This window comes from Eptatretus burgeri, chromosome 6 (assembly GCF_056783735.1).
Source record: "Eptatretus burgeri isolate ZD-2024b chromosome 6, Ebu_testis_v1, whole genome shotgun sequence".
In the NCBI taxonomy this organism is placed as follows: Eukaryota; Metazoa; Chordata; class Myxini; order Myxiniformes; family Myxinidae; genus Eptatretus; species Eptatretus burgeri.
The window spans coordinates 99773314-99788878 of record NC_140966.1 but is presented as its reverse complement, the minus strand read 5'-3'; the positions used below and the strand labels follow the sequence as shown (position 1 = coordinate 99788878).

The following is a 15565-nucleotide window of genomic DNA, read 5'->3' as shown; positions in this document are numbered from 1 at the left end:
CCTCCCGATGATCTGCCAACGCCGAACTGCTCTCCAACCGCACGCCTATCTGCTCCACTCTGCGCTCTCCGATCTGCCGTCTCTGCCCCGAATGAGCCGCATTCGCCCCTTTTATGAGCCCGGACAAGGGGAGAAGCCAAAAATCAGATCAAACGGGGCTGTTAGCGAAATCACGTTTCCCGATTGGACCATAGCAGTCGTAGCCACACCACGCCAGGCCCCGAACAGTAAAATGGCTCAGTTGCTCGCTGACCCTGTCATGCGTCGGAGCTCCAAGCTTCAACACGGGGCCACAATCATTGGATGCGCTCTCTGGCCCCGAACGCGCGCCGGCCTCCGCTGAAAAGTGGGATTATAGGAAAATCACATTTTTGCCCGTAGGTCCCTACAGGAGCCTCAGCGCATGTTCACGCTTCGAGTTATGCCACAAAATAGCCTAACCTGCGACTTCTCCATGTCCTTCGAGGCTGTGGTGAGAGTGTGATGACTATGTGGCAGTTACGGCGGTTTTTTGTTTTTATTTTTATTTGTATATATTCTCAAGACTCGTATGAGAGCTATCACACAATGCACAGCAAGGGGGGCATGAGACAAAAGGGGCAGGAGTGTGAAGGACAAAACAGTGGGGAACAGAGACATTAAGAGATCTGTGGAAGGGAGAGGGATGGGGCGGGGAACACAGGGTATACAAGATGGACATTACAGGGACTTTCAGGAAGGAAAGCAGGGAATTTGAAGGAGGTGGGTTTGGGGTGGATTAATGGGGGTAGAAAAGATTGAGGATTTGGGGATGATAAGAGGTGGTGGCAAACAGCTGTTTTGAAGGCCTTGGGGTAAGAAAGAATGGGATTGAACAGAGTGAGGGAGTTTATTCCAAAGGTGGGGAAAAAGAGGAATGAAAGAGTGAAGGTGGGCAGTGATTCATGATTTTGGTAGTTTTACCAGAAGGGGGTTGTTGACGAACCTGGAGCGCCCTGCGGAAATATGGTGGGGACAAATTGCAGACACAGCAGGGGGGGGGGCGAGACCGGAGAGGAGACAGTCGAAGACAGAAAGACCACCGACCTGCCTGCGGTGAGAAAGTGAGAGGCTCAAATACTCAGCCTCATCGCGGGAGATGCCAATTATCCGAAATGCCTTGGTTTCCCCAGCGTGAAGCCGAGAAAGGTGGGAGGCAGGAGCACCATCCCAGAGGGGAGAGCAGTACTCCATCAGGCTGTGGACAAAAGTTTTTTTATGTGGTCAGGAGCTCAGGTGGGCTGAGGAAGGACTTTGCACGATGGAGGATTCCCAGTCGGCGACTGTCTTTCGAGGCCAGGTTGGAAATGTGGCTTTTCCAGGAAAGATCATGACAGATAGTGAGACACAGAAGCTTGAATGAAAGGACTTCTGTCAGAGGATTGTTGAGAATGTAGATGGGGTGGGGGGGGGGGGTTCCAAACAGTCCTTTCTGAGAGACATCGTGAGAGTGTGAGACATGTTCCACGTCCATGTCCAGATTGAAAGACATGTTCCACGTGTTTGACCAATTGTGATTTTTCCCCAGATCTGCAGTGAGCGAAGAAGCTGCTGGTTGCCAGTCACAGGGATGACAGATGGTACGGCAGAGGGTGAAGTCATCAGCAATGAGATAGAGAGGATTTTCCAGAGAGTCGGAGAGATCATTGATGAAAACTAGAAATAGAACAGGGCCCAGAATGCTGCCTTGGGGAACTCCAGCCTGGGTAGGAAGAGGGGATGAAAGAACTCCTTTTAGGGCCACAAGTTGACTGCGACAGGAGAGGATGTCTGTGAGCCATGAGTGGAGATGGCCTTGAATACCATAGGAAGAGGGTTTGGTGAACAGGGCCGGGTGCCAGACCGTGTCAAAAGCACGTGATATGTCTCGGGATATGGCTCTGATGTCATGTCTGGCATTGAGAACCTCCATCCATTGCTGGGAGAGCAGAAGCAGCATATCCAGGGTAGAGTGGCCTGGTCTGAAACCAAATTGATGATCAGAAATTAGGGCATTAGAGAAGAGGAATGATTTCATGTCTGAAGCATTGATGGATTCCATAACCTTGCTGATGATTGGGAAAAGGCTGATTGGTCTGTAGTTGCAGGGATATGTTTTTGCACCTTTTTTATGCAGGGCAGTAATGTTTGCTCTTTTCCAAGCAGATGGCAGATGACCTGGAGCAAATGAGAGGCTGAATAGAATAGAGAGAGGGTGAGCAAGAGTAGAGGAGCAGGTTTTTAGAACACGTGGGCTGATGCCGTCTGGACCTTTTGCAGAATCTACGTCGTGGTTTGACAGCAAGCTCTCCACCTTGTCAGGATAAAAGGACACAGAGTCCAGGAACAGTTGGGTGTGACTGGGTAAGGTGGGTACAGAAAGCGATGGTTTTGGTTGTAGAGTAATGCAAGCATGTGACGTTTGTCGTGTGAGAGGTTTGCCACGTGGCATTTGTCGTGAGAGAGGATTGCCATGTGGCGTTATGAGGACGAGATTGAAGAGATTGAATGACATTGTATTAAATGATGAATAAAGGTCGCATTTGTAAGCATGAGTTGTTGTGGGGATTTTTTTTTATTTTATGAAGTGGTTGTGGTGAGCGTGGTATAGTTTGGGGAGCGGAATAAAGGTCTGAGGCGAAATGGCGGTTGAGAATTGGCGCTCAAATGCCTGGGAGATGTGGCACTCGCAGTGTGCCTGCTTCGTTTCTATTGATGGGCGTGCATACTAACTTGCATGTTTCGTGTGAAAGAAAGAGGTGTAGCAAAGGGTGTAAGAAAAATAATGGAAGAACTGTGAGACTTCCAGGTTATAGAGATCAAAATATAGACCAATTACTGCACCATAGTTCCAAGAAGGAAGCCAGATAAAACAATACACACACACACACACACACACACACACACACACACACACACACACACACACACACACACACACAAACACCACACACATCTACTTATAAACACACAAATATAAACACCACACACACACACACACACACACACACACACATCCACATACATATACATATACATACAAACACATACAATATATAAACACACAAACACGGTTTTTTCACGTACTTGTTCGTACTTCCAAATGCTATTTTATTTGAAGTAATAATCTTAACTTATAAGCAATTTACTGATTTTCCAACTGCCCGGATCATCAGCTGGGCACCGTTTTTCATTGAGGTTTCGATCCTTTCAGCCCAGAACCTCTACAAATAATGGATCCACAACCCCAGTCGCAGATCCACATCAGTAGATTGCTTAACATCAATGGACCCATAACTTTAAATTTGTGTCCCGACAGTCAGTCAACAAGGTAATGCAATGTTCTTATTCAAACTTATTTCATTATTACTGCTATTTAATGTATCACAACATATGAATAACTTTCATCACACATCACTTTATATGATAATATATTAAGCGATAAAAAATTTACCTTGGAGACATGTCCATGACACAGCATCTCCATTGAACCATAGACTCAAACTGTCATTCAAATATTCAAACTGTCATTAACAACCGATTTTAACTTGCTGGACTGCATATCACAGCAACCACCAATAAATTATATTAATGCTTATTTATAATGTATTTTCAAAATAGTATTTATTTATTGTATTTTTCTCCAAATACCTCCATTATTTAATACATCTCTTAATATATATAATGCTCAATCAAGAGCATCAATTAAAGAATTTAACTGACTAAAATAATTAATTCATTATTATTATATCAAATGCAATAGGAACTTGTTTACACAACCAGTCAAAAGTTTTAGAACACCCCTATTTTTCAGTTTTTACTGACATTTAAGTGGGTCAAGTCCAGTCAATAACCTGAAATGGTACAAAGCTGAGCAGTAAACTACCAGACGTTAAAAAAAAAAACAAGTTGAGGTTACCAAAAACTGAAAAATAATATAAATTTCAGAGTTGTTTAAAAAGTAACTTTCTTGGGAACAAGTAATGGGTAAGCAACTGCAGCTGTTCTGCAGCAATGGAAGTAAATTAAGCCGTGAGAGTTGAAGCAAACAATTCCTACAGGTGTCCAATATTATTTGGACAATATTGCACTGCAGGAAGTAGTATATTGCTATCATAATGGTGAAAAAAAGACAATTAACAAAGGAAGACAGACAGACCATTATAACCCTTCAAAGTGAAAGTCTTTCCTTTGGAGAAATTGCAAAGGAAGCCAATGTGACAGTGCGTAGTTTCCTACACCAATACAAGGCACTTGGAAACTGGAGGAAACTCTGACAGGAAGAGGTCTGGCAGACCCAAAGCCACAACAAAATCAGAAGACAAGTTTCTGAGAGTCAACAGCTTGGGTGATCGGCGGCTCACAGGACAGAATCTTCAAGCACAGCTTGACACTGGTCGAAGTAAGGAAGTCTCAGTTTCAACTGTGGAGAAGACTTCGAGTTGCAGGTTTGACAGGTCGAGTGGCAGCAAGAATGCCATTGCTAAGATGGCAAAATAAGAAAAAGAGGCTTGCCTGGGCCATGAAGCACCGCCAGTGGACTACTGAAAACTGGAAGAAAGTCTTGTGGACCGATGAATAAAAATTTGAAATCTTCGGTTCATCATGCAGGGTTTTTGTACACCGTCGAGTAGCGAAAGGATAGTTCCTCAGTGTGTGACACCAACTGTCAAACATGGAGGAGGAAGCATGATGATCTGGGGCTCTTTTGCTGGATCCAGAGTTGGCGACTTGCACAGAGTGACTGGCACCCTGAACCAAAAGGCCTACCACAGCATTTTGCATCACCATGCGATACCCTTTGGTCTATGCCGAGTTTGTCAGGGGTTCATGCTTCAGCAAGATAACGACCCAAAACATACCTCCAGGCTATGTCAGACCAACCTTAGAAGAAAAGTACAAGAAGGTAGGCTTCAAATCATGGAATGGCCAGCACAGTCTCCAGACTTAAACCCCATCCAGCTGCTTTGGGATGAACTGGACAGAAGGGTGAAAGCAAAGCAACCGACAAGTGCAACACATTTGTGGGAACTTCTGCAACAGTGTTGTGAAGAACTTTCCGAACAATATTTGATTTCCATTGTCGAAAGAATGCCACGAGTATCTTCAGCTGTTATATCTGCATAAGGTGGCCACTTTGATGAGTCAAAAATTTAAATTAATTTTTGTTCAACAAAATGATTCCTTGATTTCTTTTCATCTGCAATTGTTTATTTGTTCTGTGCTCTTATTTCACAGTACATTGAAACATTAAACTGTTTAAATTTCAGTAAAAACTGGAAAAATGGGGTCGTTGTAAAACTTTTGACCGGTGATGTACATGAAAACCAACCAAACTTAAATAAAAGGTGTCGATGGAGTCTAACGACATTCTCACAAGACCTGATCAAACAATCAGCCAAATATCCTCTGTTTAACATGATGGAGAAAACCTTCTCGGCACGTTCCACAAAATCATCCTTCACTGAACAAATTCTTGCAAATCTTAGTGGCTGAGATGAAATGACATTGTAACCCATTTTAATTGGTACATTGCTGCATGGAAAGGTGTACAAGATGACATGGAAACTGAAATCATCAACTTTATGATATGCACTTGTATAAAGCCATTCTGTTCAACTCTAACTCACACCTCCAGATATGCAGCAACTGTGCAATCATTACCACTCCTGTTTACAATCAGGCTGTCTTGATAAATCTTGTAAAGCTGCTTGTCAAAAAAATTATACTTAATCACACAAATATCATCTATTTAACGACATGTATGAGATAATATTTTATCGAATCCTAACTTTTTCTACTTTATCAGTTTCTGCATGAATGAAAATTCACAGCAAATAAGAAAAATGTCTACTAGTAGGGGGCTGCAATTCCCACCCATCGGAATAATCTTAACCTGTTGAAACATTATCCCACAAAAAAAACACAAAAGTAATAAACAAAATAAAATTTACAACATCCTAAAACTTCTGCTTATCAAAATAATGAAAACTTGAGTATTTATTTTTAGAAAAGAATGCTCTATCAAACCTGACACATAAAAACTTATTAAAAGAGTTAAAAACCTTGTCAATCACATTGAATAGTGAATCCCTCACGAGTGCTAATCCACATTTGTATTTAAAGTTGAAAAATCAAAAACTTCAACTGACTTGATATTAAGGCATATAATTCTATCTGAGAACTCGAAAGAAGAATTAATGCTCCAGAAAGTGTTAATACCAGAATTATTCTCAATTGCTCAGGCCGAAGTCACATTTGGCACGGCGGCCGTGGGGTCTACAAAATCTACGGCCACTAGCAATTATAGGGCGGCCGCAGTATTTCCACGGTCACACAATGTAGCAGTCACATATGTTTTTATTTTTCAGGTAGTCGTCCGGCGTATTTATAAATGGTGGAGACCGAAAACGTGGGGGTGCCGTACAGTCTTTGATTTGATGTTGCACGGTGACCTTAGGGCGTTCCTGCGGCGGCCATAGAATTTTCAAGGCAGACGCAATTTTCCCCCAAGGTGACCACAAGGCGACCGCAGGGGGGCCCTAAGGCGAACGTGCATCCAGACGGACGGTAACGAGTGGGTTATTTTTTTTTCGTTTTTTTTTTTAAACCAGTTCTTTTGTTTCGGCTTGTCGAATTGCTTCGGCGAACATAGAAATGAAAAAAGTTATAACTCCGCGTTATAATTCCACGGCGACCCCTACAGCCTACAAAAGATAGCCAAATGGCGTAGGGCCACCCTGGAACCACCTCAGAAACTCTGCGGCCGCCGCACGTTTCTGTCAATTCAGAGGGTGTACGGCCGCTGTAACTTCGCCGTAGAGCAAATGTGACTTCGACCAAAACAATATTTCTTGGACTGTTCCCAAACAACTTGGAAGCCTGAGTTAACGGCAACCGATACCTGTTTGTGGTGTTTGTGCTGTCCTGTCTGTGTCTGTTTGTGGTGAGGATGTTGAGGTCGTGGAGAGATTCACTTACCTTGGCAGTGATATTCATGTCTCTGCTGGCTGCGAGTCAGAGGTCAGTAGACGTCTGGGTCGGGCCTCGGGAGTCATGGATTCACTGGATCATGGGGTGTGGCGCTGCCGGTACCTGTGCGGGAGGACGAAAGTTCGAGTCTTCAGGTCCTTGGTACTTCCAGTCTTGCTCTATGGGTGCGAGACTTGGACTCTGACCAAGGATCTGAGACGGAGACTTAATTCCTTTGGTACCAGGTGTCTTCGGAGAATCCTTGGCTATCGCTGGTCAGATTTTGTGTCCAACGAGCGGTTGCTGAGAGAGACTCGGATGAGATTTGTTACCTGCATAGTCCGTGAGCGTCAGTTGCGGCTGTATGGACATGTGGCTCGTTTTCCTGACGCTGATCCTGCTCACCAGATTCTCTCAGCGAGAGAGTCTCATGAGTGGAGGAGGCCAGTGTGCCGACCACGTGCCTCATGCTTGCAGCAGGTTGACCATCATCTCAAGGAGATGGGGATGGGCCTGGCATCTGCCTGGGGGATAGCCAGACGGAGGCCCCTGGAGTACCGGCGGAAAGTGGACGCAGCGACGCGCTGTTCTGGCACATGCTCCCATACCTGACCTGACCTGATACCTGTTTGGTGGAACACTGCCTGACACCCGCTATAAACCGACACTTGTACGGGTTCTGATGAAGCTTAGGAATCCAGCAAAGCTGAGGAATACAAAGATTTACCTCTTTACATTCAATACTGAAGTTATTAACTAAAACTTCCTCATGCTCAGAGATATCTTGGAGTGACTTATGACAAGGAATATATGTGCTATTTCCTATCCTCGTGAAAGTAACCATATCAATGCCAAACTCACTTCATAAAACCTCCTCATAAAACATTTTACAAATCACAACAAAATTATAAGCAGCCTTTTCCGCTGGAACTATTACGTAGCTATCATAGAGATCCCAAGTGTCTTGATGAACACTCGGCTTGTTCAACATTGGTTTAGACATACCCAGTGAAAGCAAGCCCCAACTCCTGAAAAACTTAATCCTATAATCCAGGACTTCCACAACTCTGTTAAACCATGCATGAAAACTGTTTACAGATTACTTAAATTTGATGCACATTTTGTTAATAAAATTAGAGACAGAAACCACAATTGAAGACCTAATGCAGCTCCAAGGTTGAGTTCCTGGTTCCCAATATTTAGCTCCCATTTTCATCAGATCCCTAATATCACTGTTACTAATTGCATTCAAATCCCCAAAAACTATGTGTCCACAAGGACCATTTATTATATGTAAGAGGCCAAACTGAAAGAGTCCCACGCAACGCATTTTTCCCCTTTACCAACGAGACATATTATATGGAAGGGACCAACTAATACACATACTATTGAAATACCTGTCTTGGGATAGCTGTATGTTGTGTGCCATTGCCATGGAGGCATATATATATATATATATATATATATATATATATATATATATATATATATATATATATATATATATACACACACGAGTACGGGCCCATAGGGGCGGGCCTGTAGGTGCGTAAATGATGACTGGATTGTGGCATTATTTCAATAGATCGGACCAACCGTATCATAAATGGCCATAACTTGGGAAACACCTGGGAAACGTATTCAGGTCCCCAGCGTCAATTGTAACATCATATCAAATGAAGAAGAATTGTGACGCCCCTCTCTCTCGCTCCCTCTCCTCTCGCCCCCACTCTCATCCCCCCCTCTCTCGCCCCCTCCTGTCTCCCCCTCTCTTGAATTGTGACGCCCCCTCTCTCTCACCCCCTCTTTCCCCCCTCTCTCCCTCCCCTCTCTCGCCCCCTCTCTTGCCCCCCTCTCTCTCCCCCTCTCTCTCCCCCTCTCTCCCTCCTGTCTCACCCCTCTCTTGCCCTCCTCTCTCTCCCCTCTCTCTCCCCTCTCTCTCCCCCTCTCCCCCTCTCTCACCCCTAGTCTCACCCCTCCTCTATTCCCTCTCTCTCCCCCTCCTCTCTCACCCCTAGTCTCACCCCTCCTCTCTCCCCCCTCCTCTCGCTCCTCTCTCGCCCCCTCTCTCTCCCCCTCTCTTGCCCCCTCTATCCCCCCGAGTCTCGCCCTTGCTCTCTCCCCCTCCTCTCTCTCCCCCACTCTCATCCCCCTCTCCCGTCCCCCTCTCCCGTCCCCCCTCTCACCCCCACTCTCACCCCCTCTCTTGCCCCCCTCTCTCTCCCCCTCTCTTGCCCCCCTCTATCCCCCCTAGTCTCGCCCTTCCTCTCTCCCCCTCCTCTCTCGCCCCCACTCTCATCCCCCCTCTCCCGTCCCCCTCTCTCGCAGATATTGGTCGACAGATAAATGGCCGTAACTTGGGAACTGCTCGTCCGATTAATATCAAACATCGAAAAGGCACATCCGCGGGTCCCCAGCAATATTCCTGTCAAGTTTCAATCAGATTGGACCGTCAATCGTGCAAAATAAATAAAAAATAATAAATAAATAAATAAACATTAATTGTGACGTCATTCGTGATGTCATAGCACCTTGTCTTGTCATTGGTCGACAGATAAATTGTCGTAACTTGGGAACCGCTTGTCCAATTAATATCAAACCTTGAAAAGGCATATCAGCGGGTCCCCAGCAATATTCCTGGCAAATTTCAATCAGATGGGACTGTCAATCGTGCAAATAAAATTTAAATAATAAATAAATAAATAAATAAACATTAATTGTGACGTCATTCGTGATGTCATAGCACCGTGTCGTGTCATTGGTCGACATAAATGGCCGTAACTTGGGAACCGCTTGTCCGATTGATATCAAACCTTGAAAAGGCACATCAGCGGGTCCCCGGCAATATTCCTGGCAAGTTTCAATCCGATTGGACCGGTGATCATCCGGTTATTAATAATTTGGGAAAAAATTGGTGTGAGAAGGTGGAACGACACCTTCAGCTGCCATATATACACCTTTTCAACACTGAAAAAGCAGTAAAATGGCCGTAACTTGGGAACCGTTTGTCCGATTGATATCAAACCTCGAAAAGGCACATCTGAGGGGCCCCGGCAATATTCTTGGCAAGTTTCAATCAGATCGGACTGGCGGTCGTCGAGAAACGGCGGTCGCAGACAGACAGACGCACACACACACACACACACACACACACACACACACACACACACACACACACACACACACACACACACACACACACACACACACACAGATTGCTGAAATTATAGATAGATATACTGTTACGGTTGTGGCGGTAGATGGAGGAATTTAATAGGGAAGTTAGGATTGAATAGAGTTGTTTGGTCCGTTGACATATAGGAGACATCTCGATGTAATTAAGTAGGGAAACTGTGAGCTTAAGTGTTACATGCCACCACACGGGGGGGGGGGGGGAGGGGGGTGTTGCGGTGTTAATTAGATGTGGTTAATTAATTAGAACTCCCCCAGTGTGTGGTTGCCCCCCTGCAACCTATTCCTATATTTTTGCATTTACAAGCAAGCCAAACATGCCGAGCAGGCAGAAGCTCCACTTCCAAGGGTGACGTCGGGTGAAGTCACGACTCCAAGGCTGATGATTGATGGGCATGATGTCAGAAACTAGCCAAACGTGCCTAGCGGGCGGAGGCCCTGCCTTCCCGGGTTTCGTGCGAGCTGGCCACACCCCGGGGGCGGAGGATTGATGAACGTGACGTGAGACGCATGAAGAGGAAGAGGGCATGGGAATGAGCAAATCAAATAGGTCAGTCAGAGACGAGAGATTGGGAGAGCGCACACATGAGGTCAGTGTGAGGAGGAACGGATGAGTGCGGAGTAAGGGACACATGCGGTCGATAACAAACGTAGTTCGGAGATGGCCTGTAAGAGCAGGGCTTTATAGCTGGCTTTTCTTTGACACATGAAGAAGACGGCACGGTTCTTGCATTCATTTTGAGGCGATTTGGCTCCCATGGTGGAGCAAGACGCTGGCTGGCATTTGGCTCTTGGTTTGGTCATGAGAAACGAACCCCGAGCCTCGTGTATGTCAAATAGCAGGTCGGTGAAGACGATCGACGCATGAAGCAGCTGCACAGGGACTCTGAGCCTTGGTGTTGAATACCGCTCACGAATTGCCTGACGTACGTTGTCCCGCTGTGAGAGAGCGAGTTGGTGCCATGTTGCGACCATCTACACATGCAAACAGAAGCGCCTCGATTCCAAGTTCCACAAACACCATCTCTGGGCCAAGCTAAGTGCCAGAATGAAGAAGGATTGCTTTTGTTTTATTTTGTTTGCCCATTGTTTGTATTTAAGTCTGTGTGTATAGGCGCCTTGACTTAGAGTTTAATTTATCTCACGTGCGTATAATTATTACACTTATAATTACCCTTGTGATTTTTTTTCTCATTTCATTAAATGTGTTCATTTTAAGTAGCTGTATCCATGTATTTGTCAGGTTCGAATATACACCCCCCACCCCCCGCCCCGTGCTGTGCTCCGCCGTGCCCCCATCACTCCACCATTGTGCCCTGCCCCTTGTACCTTCCTGATACAGTGCTTAATTACTTTCCTGTGTGCGCGCATTAATCTCCGAGAGTCTCGGCTGTAGGCCTCCAAGGGAGACGTTTGGCTATCCGCCCAGGTAGGGGTTAAACTCCCTGGACACGACAATATATACATGCAATATTTCTCGTTTTCCCACATTGTAACTAATATGTTATTATGTGACCTTTTGTTGTCTTTCAGGTTGCTTTGAAGAGTGCAAAATATGTGAAGGACATGGAAGCAGTAAGTTTATCTGAATGTGGAGATAATAGTGTTTTAACTGCTGAACTAATACGGTTTAATTTACCCCTCAACTGTCCTGGGAGATCTTTTATCGGTGATGAGTCTGTCTGTTGGTCCTTGAGGCTGTGAGTCTCTGCATGAGTTACAATCTTGTGGTTATAGCTATGGGGTAAGTTAACCTTCATTTAGATTATAAAATGAATTTGTTCAATTTTCTTATCTTTTCTTTTTTTTTGCAGCTCAATGCTGAAGCTGATATAATGGCCAGTCTTGATCATCCATACATTGGTAAGTGATGGATATCACCCAAACGTATTGCAGTATGAACAAAAAAGTTACAAATTGTACTTCTGTGGCATGAATTTCTCAATTATCCCTCAACTATCTGATCAAAATCAAAACTATTTGATCAAAACTATAGTTCAGCTTTGCAAACACCTTTTTGGATCTGTCTCTTCAGACTCTGTGCCGCTGTATCAGAATGTCGGTGCCGCCGAAGCAGCTTCTTGAGCAACAGTTGTACTGGGTGGTTTGCCATTGCATTCCCAGCAGACGTTGAGCCAAATTTGGAATTTGTTCATGGTGCTCACAATTGCTTGCCAGCTCATCGCTAAGGACACCTTGGGATATTTAACTTCCACCAACTAATGCCGGCAGATGGGATGCCAGTTTAACGTCTCTCTGAGGGACGGGCACGCACATTGATGAATCACCCTGCCTGTGAAACACTGGGATGAGAGTTTACAGCTGGGTCAGGATTCGCTCCCAGGCTAGACTGCTTTGAGGCAAGTGTGTACACATCTATGCCATCCTGTCACCCCCTTTTGGGATTGCTTGTTGTTAAAAAGAAATATCACTCACACTTTATCAGGACCTGCGTCAGAGTGGTGACTTGTCCAGTGTTGTGCACTCTCTTCTTGGTGCCCTTATGCATCTGAAGATGCAAAAGGAGCGGGTGTTGTTCTTTATCAAGCCATCTGTGAACAAAATTGAAAAGTATTTGCAACTAGCGCACTCGGTAGAGCACATACGCTCCGCCACGTCATGCCTAATCCACGAGAACATATCGGGCCCAAAACATTTTTCAAATATCATGCAATACATCGTTTTTGGCCATATCTCTCAATGGTGAAGAATCACTTTTCAAATTAAATAACTTGTATCAAGACCCGGATTCGGTTCTTCACCAAAATTGAGTCAATTTGGTGTGGTCACACACCCAACCTTTCCAAGTTTCATCAACAACTTTTGGAGATATTGTGCTATATATTAGTTTGGCCCTATCTCTCAATGGTGAAGAATCTCTGAAAATTTCTCTAAGTCGGATCTAGATCGTCACCAAATTCTAATCAGTTCGTCCTTGTCACACACCCAACTTGCCCACCAAATTTCATCCAGATCCGTCCACAACTTTTTTACATATCCTGCACACAGACAGACAGAGAGGGGTGAAAACGTAACCTCGTTCACCTTCGGTGCAGAGGCAATAAAGTGACCATCATGACAATTCCTGTTTCAGATAAACTTGAATCAATAGTTTTCGAGAATAAATATTCATTTTGAGATTAAAATACGAATTTATATCCTTTTTATCGTCATTGGAATTGTTGCATGAAATATGCGCGTTCATCATGTTTAAAGGTGTTTGACTTTGGGTGAGTTCCTCATGCCATCTTACCATTTGGTCCATTATCTTGTTACCCTACAGTGATGTTGATTGAAGCCTTTTCAGATGATATCAAAAAACAATTGGTCCTCATTATGGAGTATGTGGATGGAGGTAAGGTTTCTGAAGTCTTTTGCCGAAAATCCACTGTGTGTGTCTCTCAAGTCCACTTTTACTTGAGCAGCTGAATAATTTAGTGATTGGTAAACATGAATTATGATGTCCTGATTGTTGAGACCCTTTATACTCCATCTTGGGTTCATGCTCCACAGTGCATATTTATTACAGGCACAAATATAGCAGAATAGATGGTATTACCATCTTTAGTTTCATCTTCTCATGTTCAAAGTCTGGTGTCCTTATCGCCAGTTTTATTAAGCTCAACCATGAAAATTTATCCAAATAGGAAAGCAAGCAAAATATCTTTGAAGTCGAGGTCCGTTTCTCTGATAAATTTAACATCTCTTTCAGTTTTGACAAATCTCAGTCACAATGTAACTGTGGCATGATTGTCAAAAAACACTCACTGATGTATTTTCATGGTCAGATAAAGAAGTGGTTTGTTCCCTTGACTTTATCGGCCTCACCATCAGCCATGACGTGGATTGCATGTCAAAGCTGGCTTCCAAACTGAATTGCAGACTGCATGGTTCCAGATAATTCCTTCAAATTGCAGCCGACATGATGATTGCGTCGTTCAATGGAGACTCTGTTGAGAACTCTCGATTCCATCGGATCCATTTTTGGGACTGCCAACTCTCACCATTGTGATGAGATGGTGGCATCACAAACTGATCTCCTGGATACTGTGGAAATAGAAAGCTTTCAACTTTATTAGCATATCATGTGATGAGGCTGAAATACATCACCAGTTCCTCTCACGTTGCAGACGGGGTGGTTTTCTGATTTTTGTTGCCTGTCAAAAGAACAGAGGGTCTTGGAAGAGTGAGGTGATGGAGGGCCATAGTCTCTCTCTCTCTCTCTCTCTCTCTCTCTCTCTCTCTCTCTCTCTCTCTCTCTCTCTCTCTCTCTCTCTCTCTCTCTCTCTCTCTCTCTCTCAGTCTCTCTCTCTCAGTCTCTCTCTCTCTCAGTCTCTCTCTCTCAGTCTCTCTCTCTCTGTCTCTCTCAGTCTCTCTCTCAGTCTCTCTCTCTCAGTCTCTCTCTCAGTGTCTCTCTCAGTGTCTCTCTCTCTCTCTCTCTCTCTCTCTCTCTCTCTCTCACTCTCTCACTCTCTCTCTCTCTCTCTCACTCTCTCACTCTCTCTCTCTCACTCTCTCTCTCACTCTCTCTCTCTCTCTCTCTCTCTCTCTCTCTCTCTCTCTCTCTCTCTCTCTCTCTCTCTCTCTCTCGTCTCTCTCTCTCTCTCTCTCTCGTCCTCTCTCTCTCTCTCTCTCTCTCTCTCTCTCTCTCTCTCTCTCTCTCTCTCTCTCTCTCTCTCTCTCTCTCTCTCTCTCTCTCTCTCTCTCTCTCTCTCTCTCTCTCTCTCTCTCTCTCTCTCTCTCTCTCTCTCTCTCTCTCTCTCTCTCTCTCTCTCTCTCTCTCTCTCTCTCTCTCTCTCTCTCTCTCTCTCTCTCTCTCTCTCTCTCTCTCTCTCTCTCTCTCTCTCTCTCTCTCTCTCTCGTCTCTCTCTCTCTCTCTCGTCCTCTCTCTCTCTCTCTCTCTCTCTCTCTCTCTCTCTCTCTCGTCTCTCTCTCTCTCTCTCTCTCGTCCTCTCTCTCTCTCTCTCTCGTCTCTCTCTCTCTCTCTCTCTCTCTCTCTCTCTCTCTCTCTCTCTCTCTCTCTCTCTCGTCTCTCTCTCTCTCTCTCGTCCTCTCTCTCTCTCTCTCGTCTCTCTCTCTCTCTCTCTCTCTCTCTCTCTCTCTCTCTCTCTCTCTCTCTCTCTCTCTCTCTCTCTCTCTCTCTCTCTCTCTCTCTCTCTCGTCCTCTCTCTCTCTCTCTCTCTCTCTCTCTCTCTCTCTCTCGTCCTCTCTCTCTCTCTCTCGTCCTCTCTCTCTCTCTCTCGTCCTCTCTCTCTCTCTCTCTCTCTCTCTCTCTCTCTCTCTCTCTCTCTCTCTCTCTCTCTCTCTCTCTCTCTCTCTCTCTCTCTCTCTCTCTCTCTCTCTCTCTCTCTCTCTCTCTCTCTCTCTCTCTCTCTCTCTCTCTCTCTCTCTCTCTCTCTCTCTC

General features: G+C 44.9%; 1 protein-coding gene across 1 annotated transcript in view; it reads left to right on the top strand.

The window, feature by feature from the left end:
* The window catches only part of LOC147025449 (uncharacterized), a 46042-nt gene that overhangs the window by 18847 nt on the left and 11630 nt on the right, over window positions 1-15565 (top strand). The window contains exons 9-11 of the mRNA XM_085887082.1: window positions 11695-11736; window positions 11976-12024; window positions 13445-13516. Of these exons, the coding sequence (XP_085743208.1) occupies window positions 11695-11736; window positions 11976-12024; window positions 13445-13516 (163 nt within the window). The remainder of the gene's footprint in view (window positions 1-11694; window positions 11737-11975; window positions 12025-13444; window positions 13517-15565) is intronic.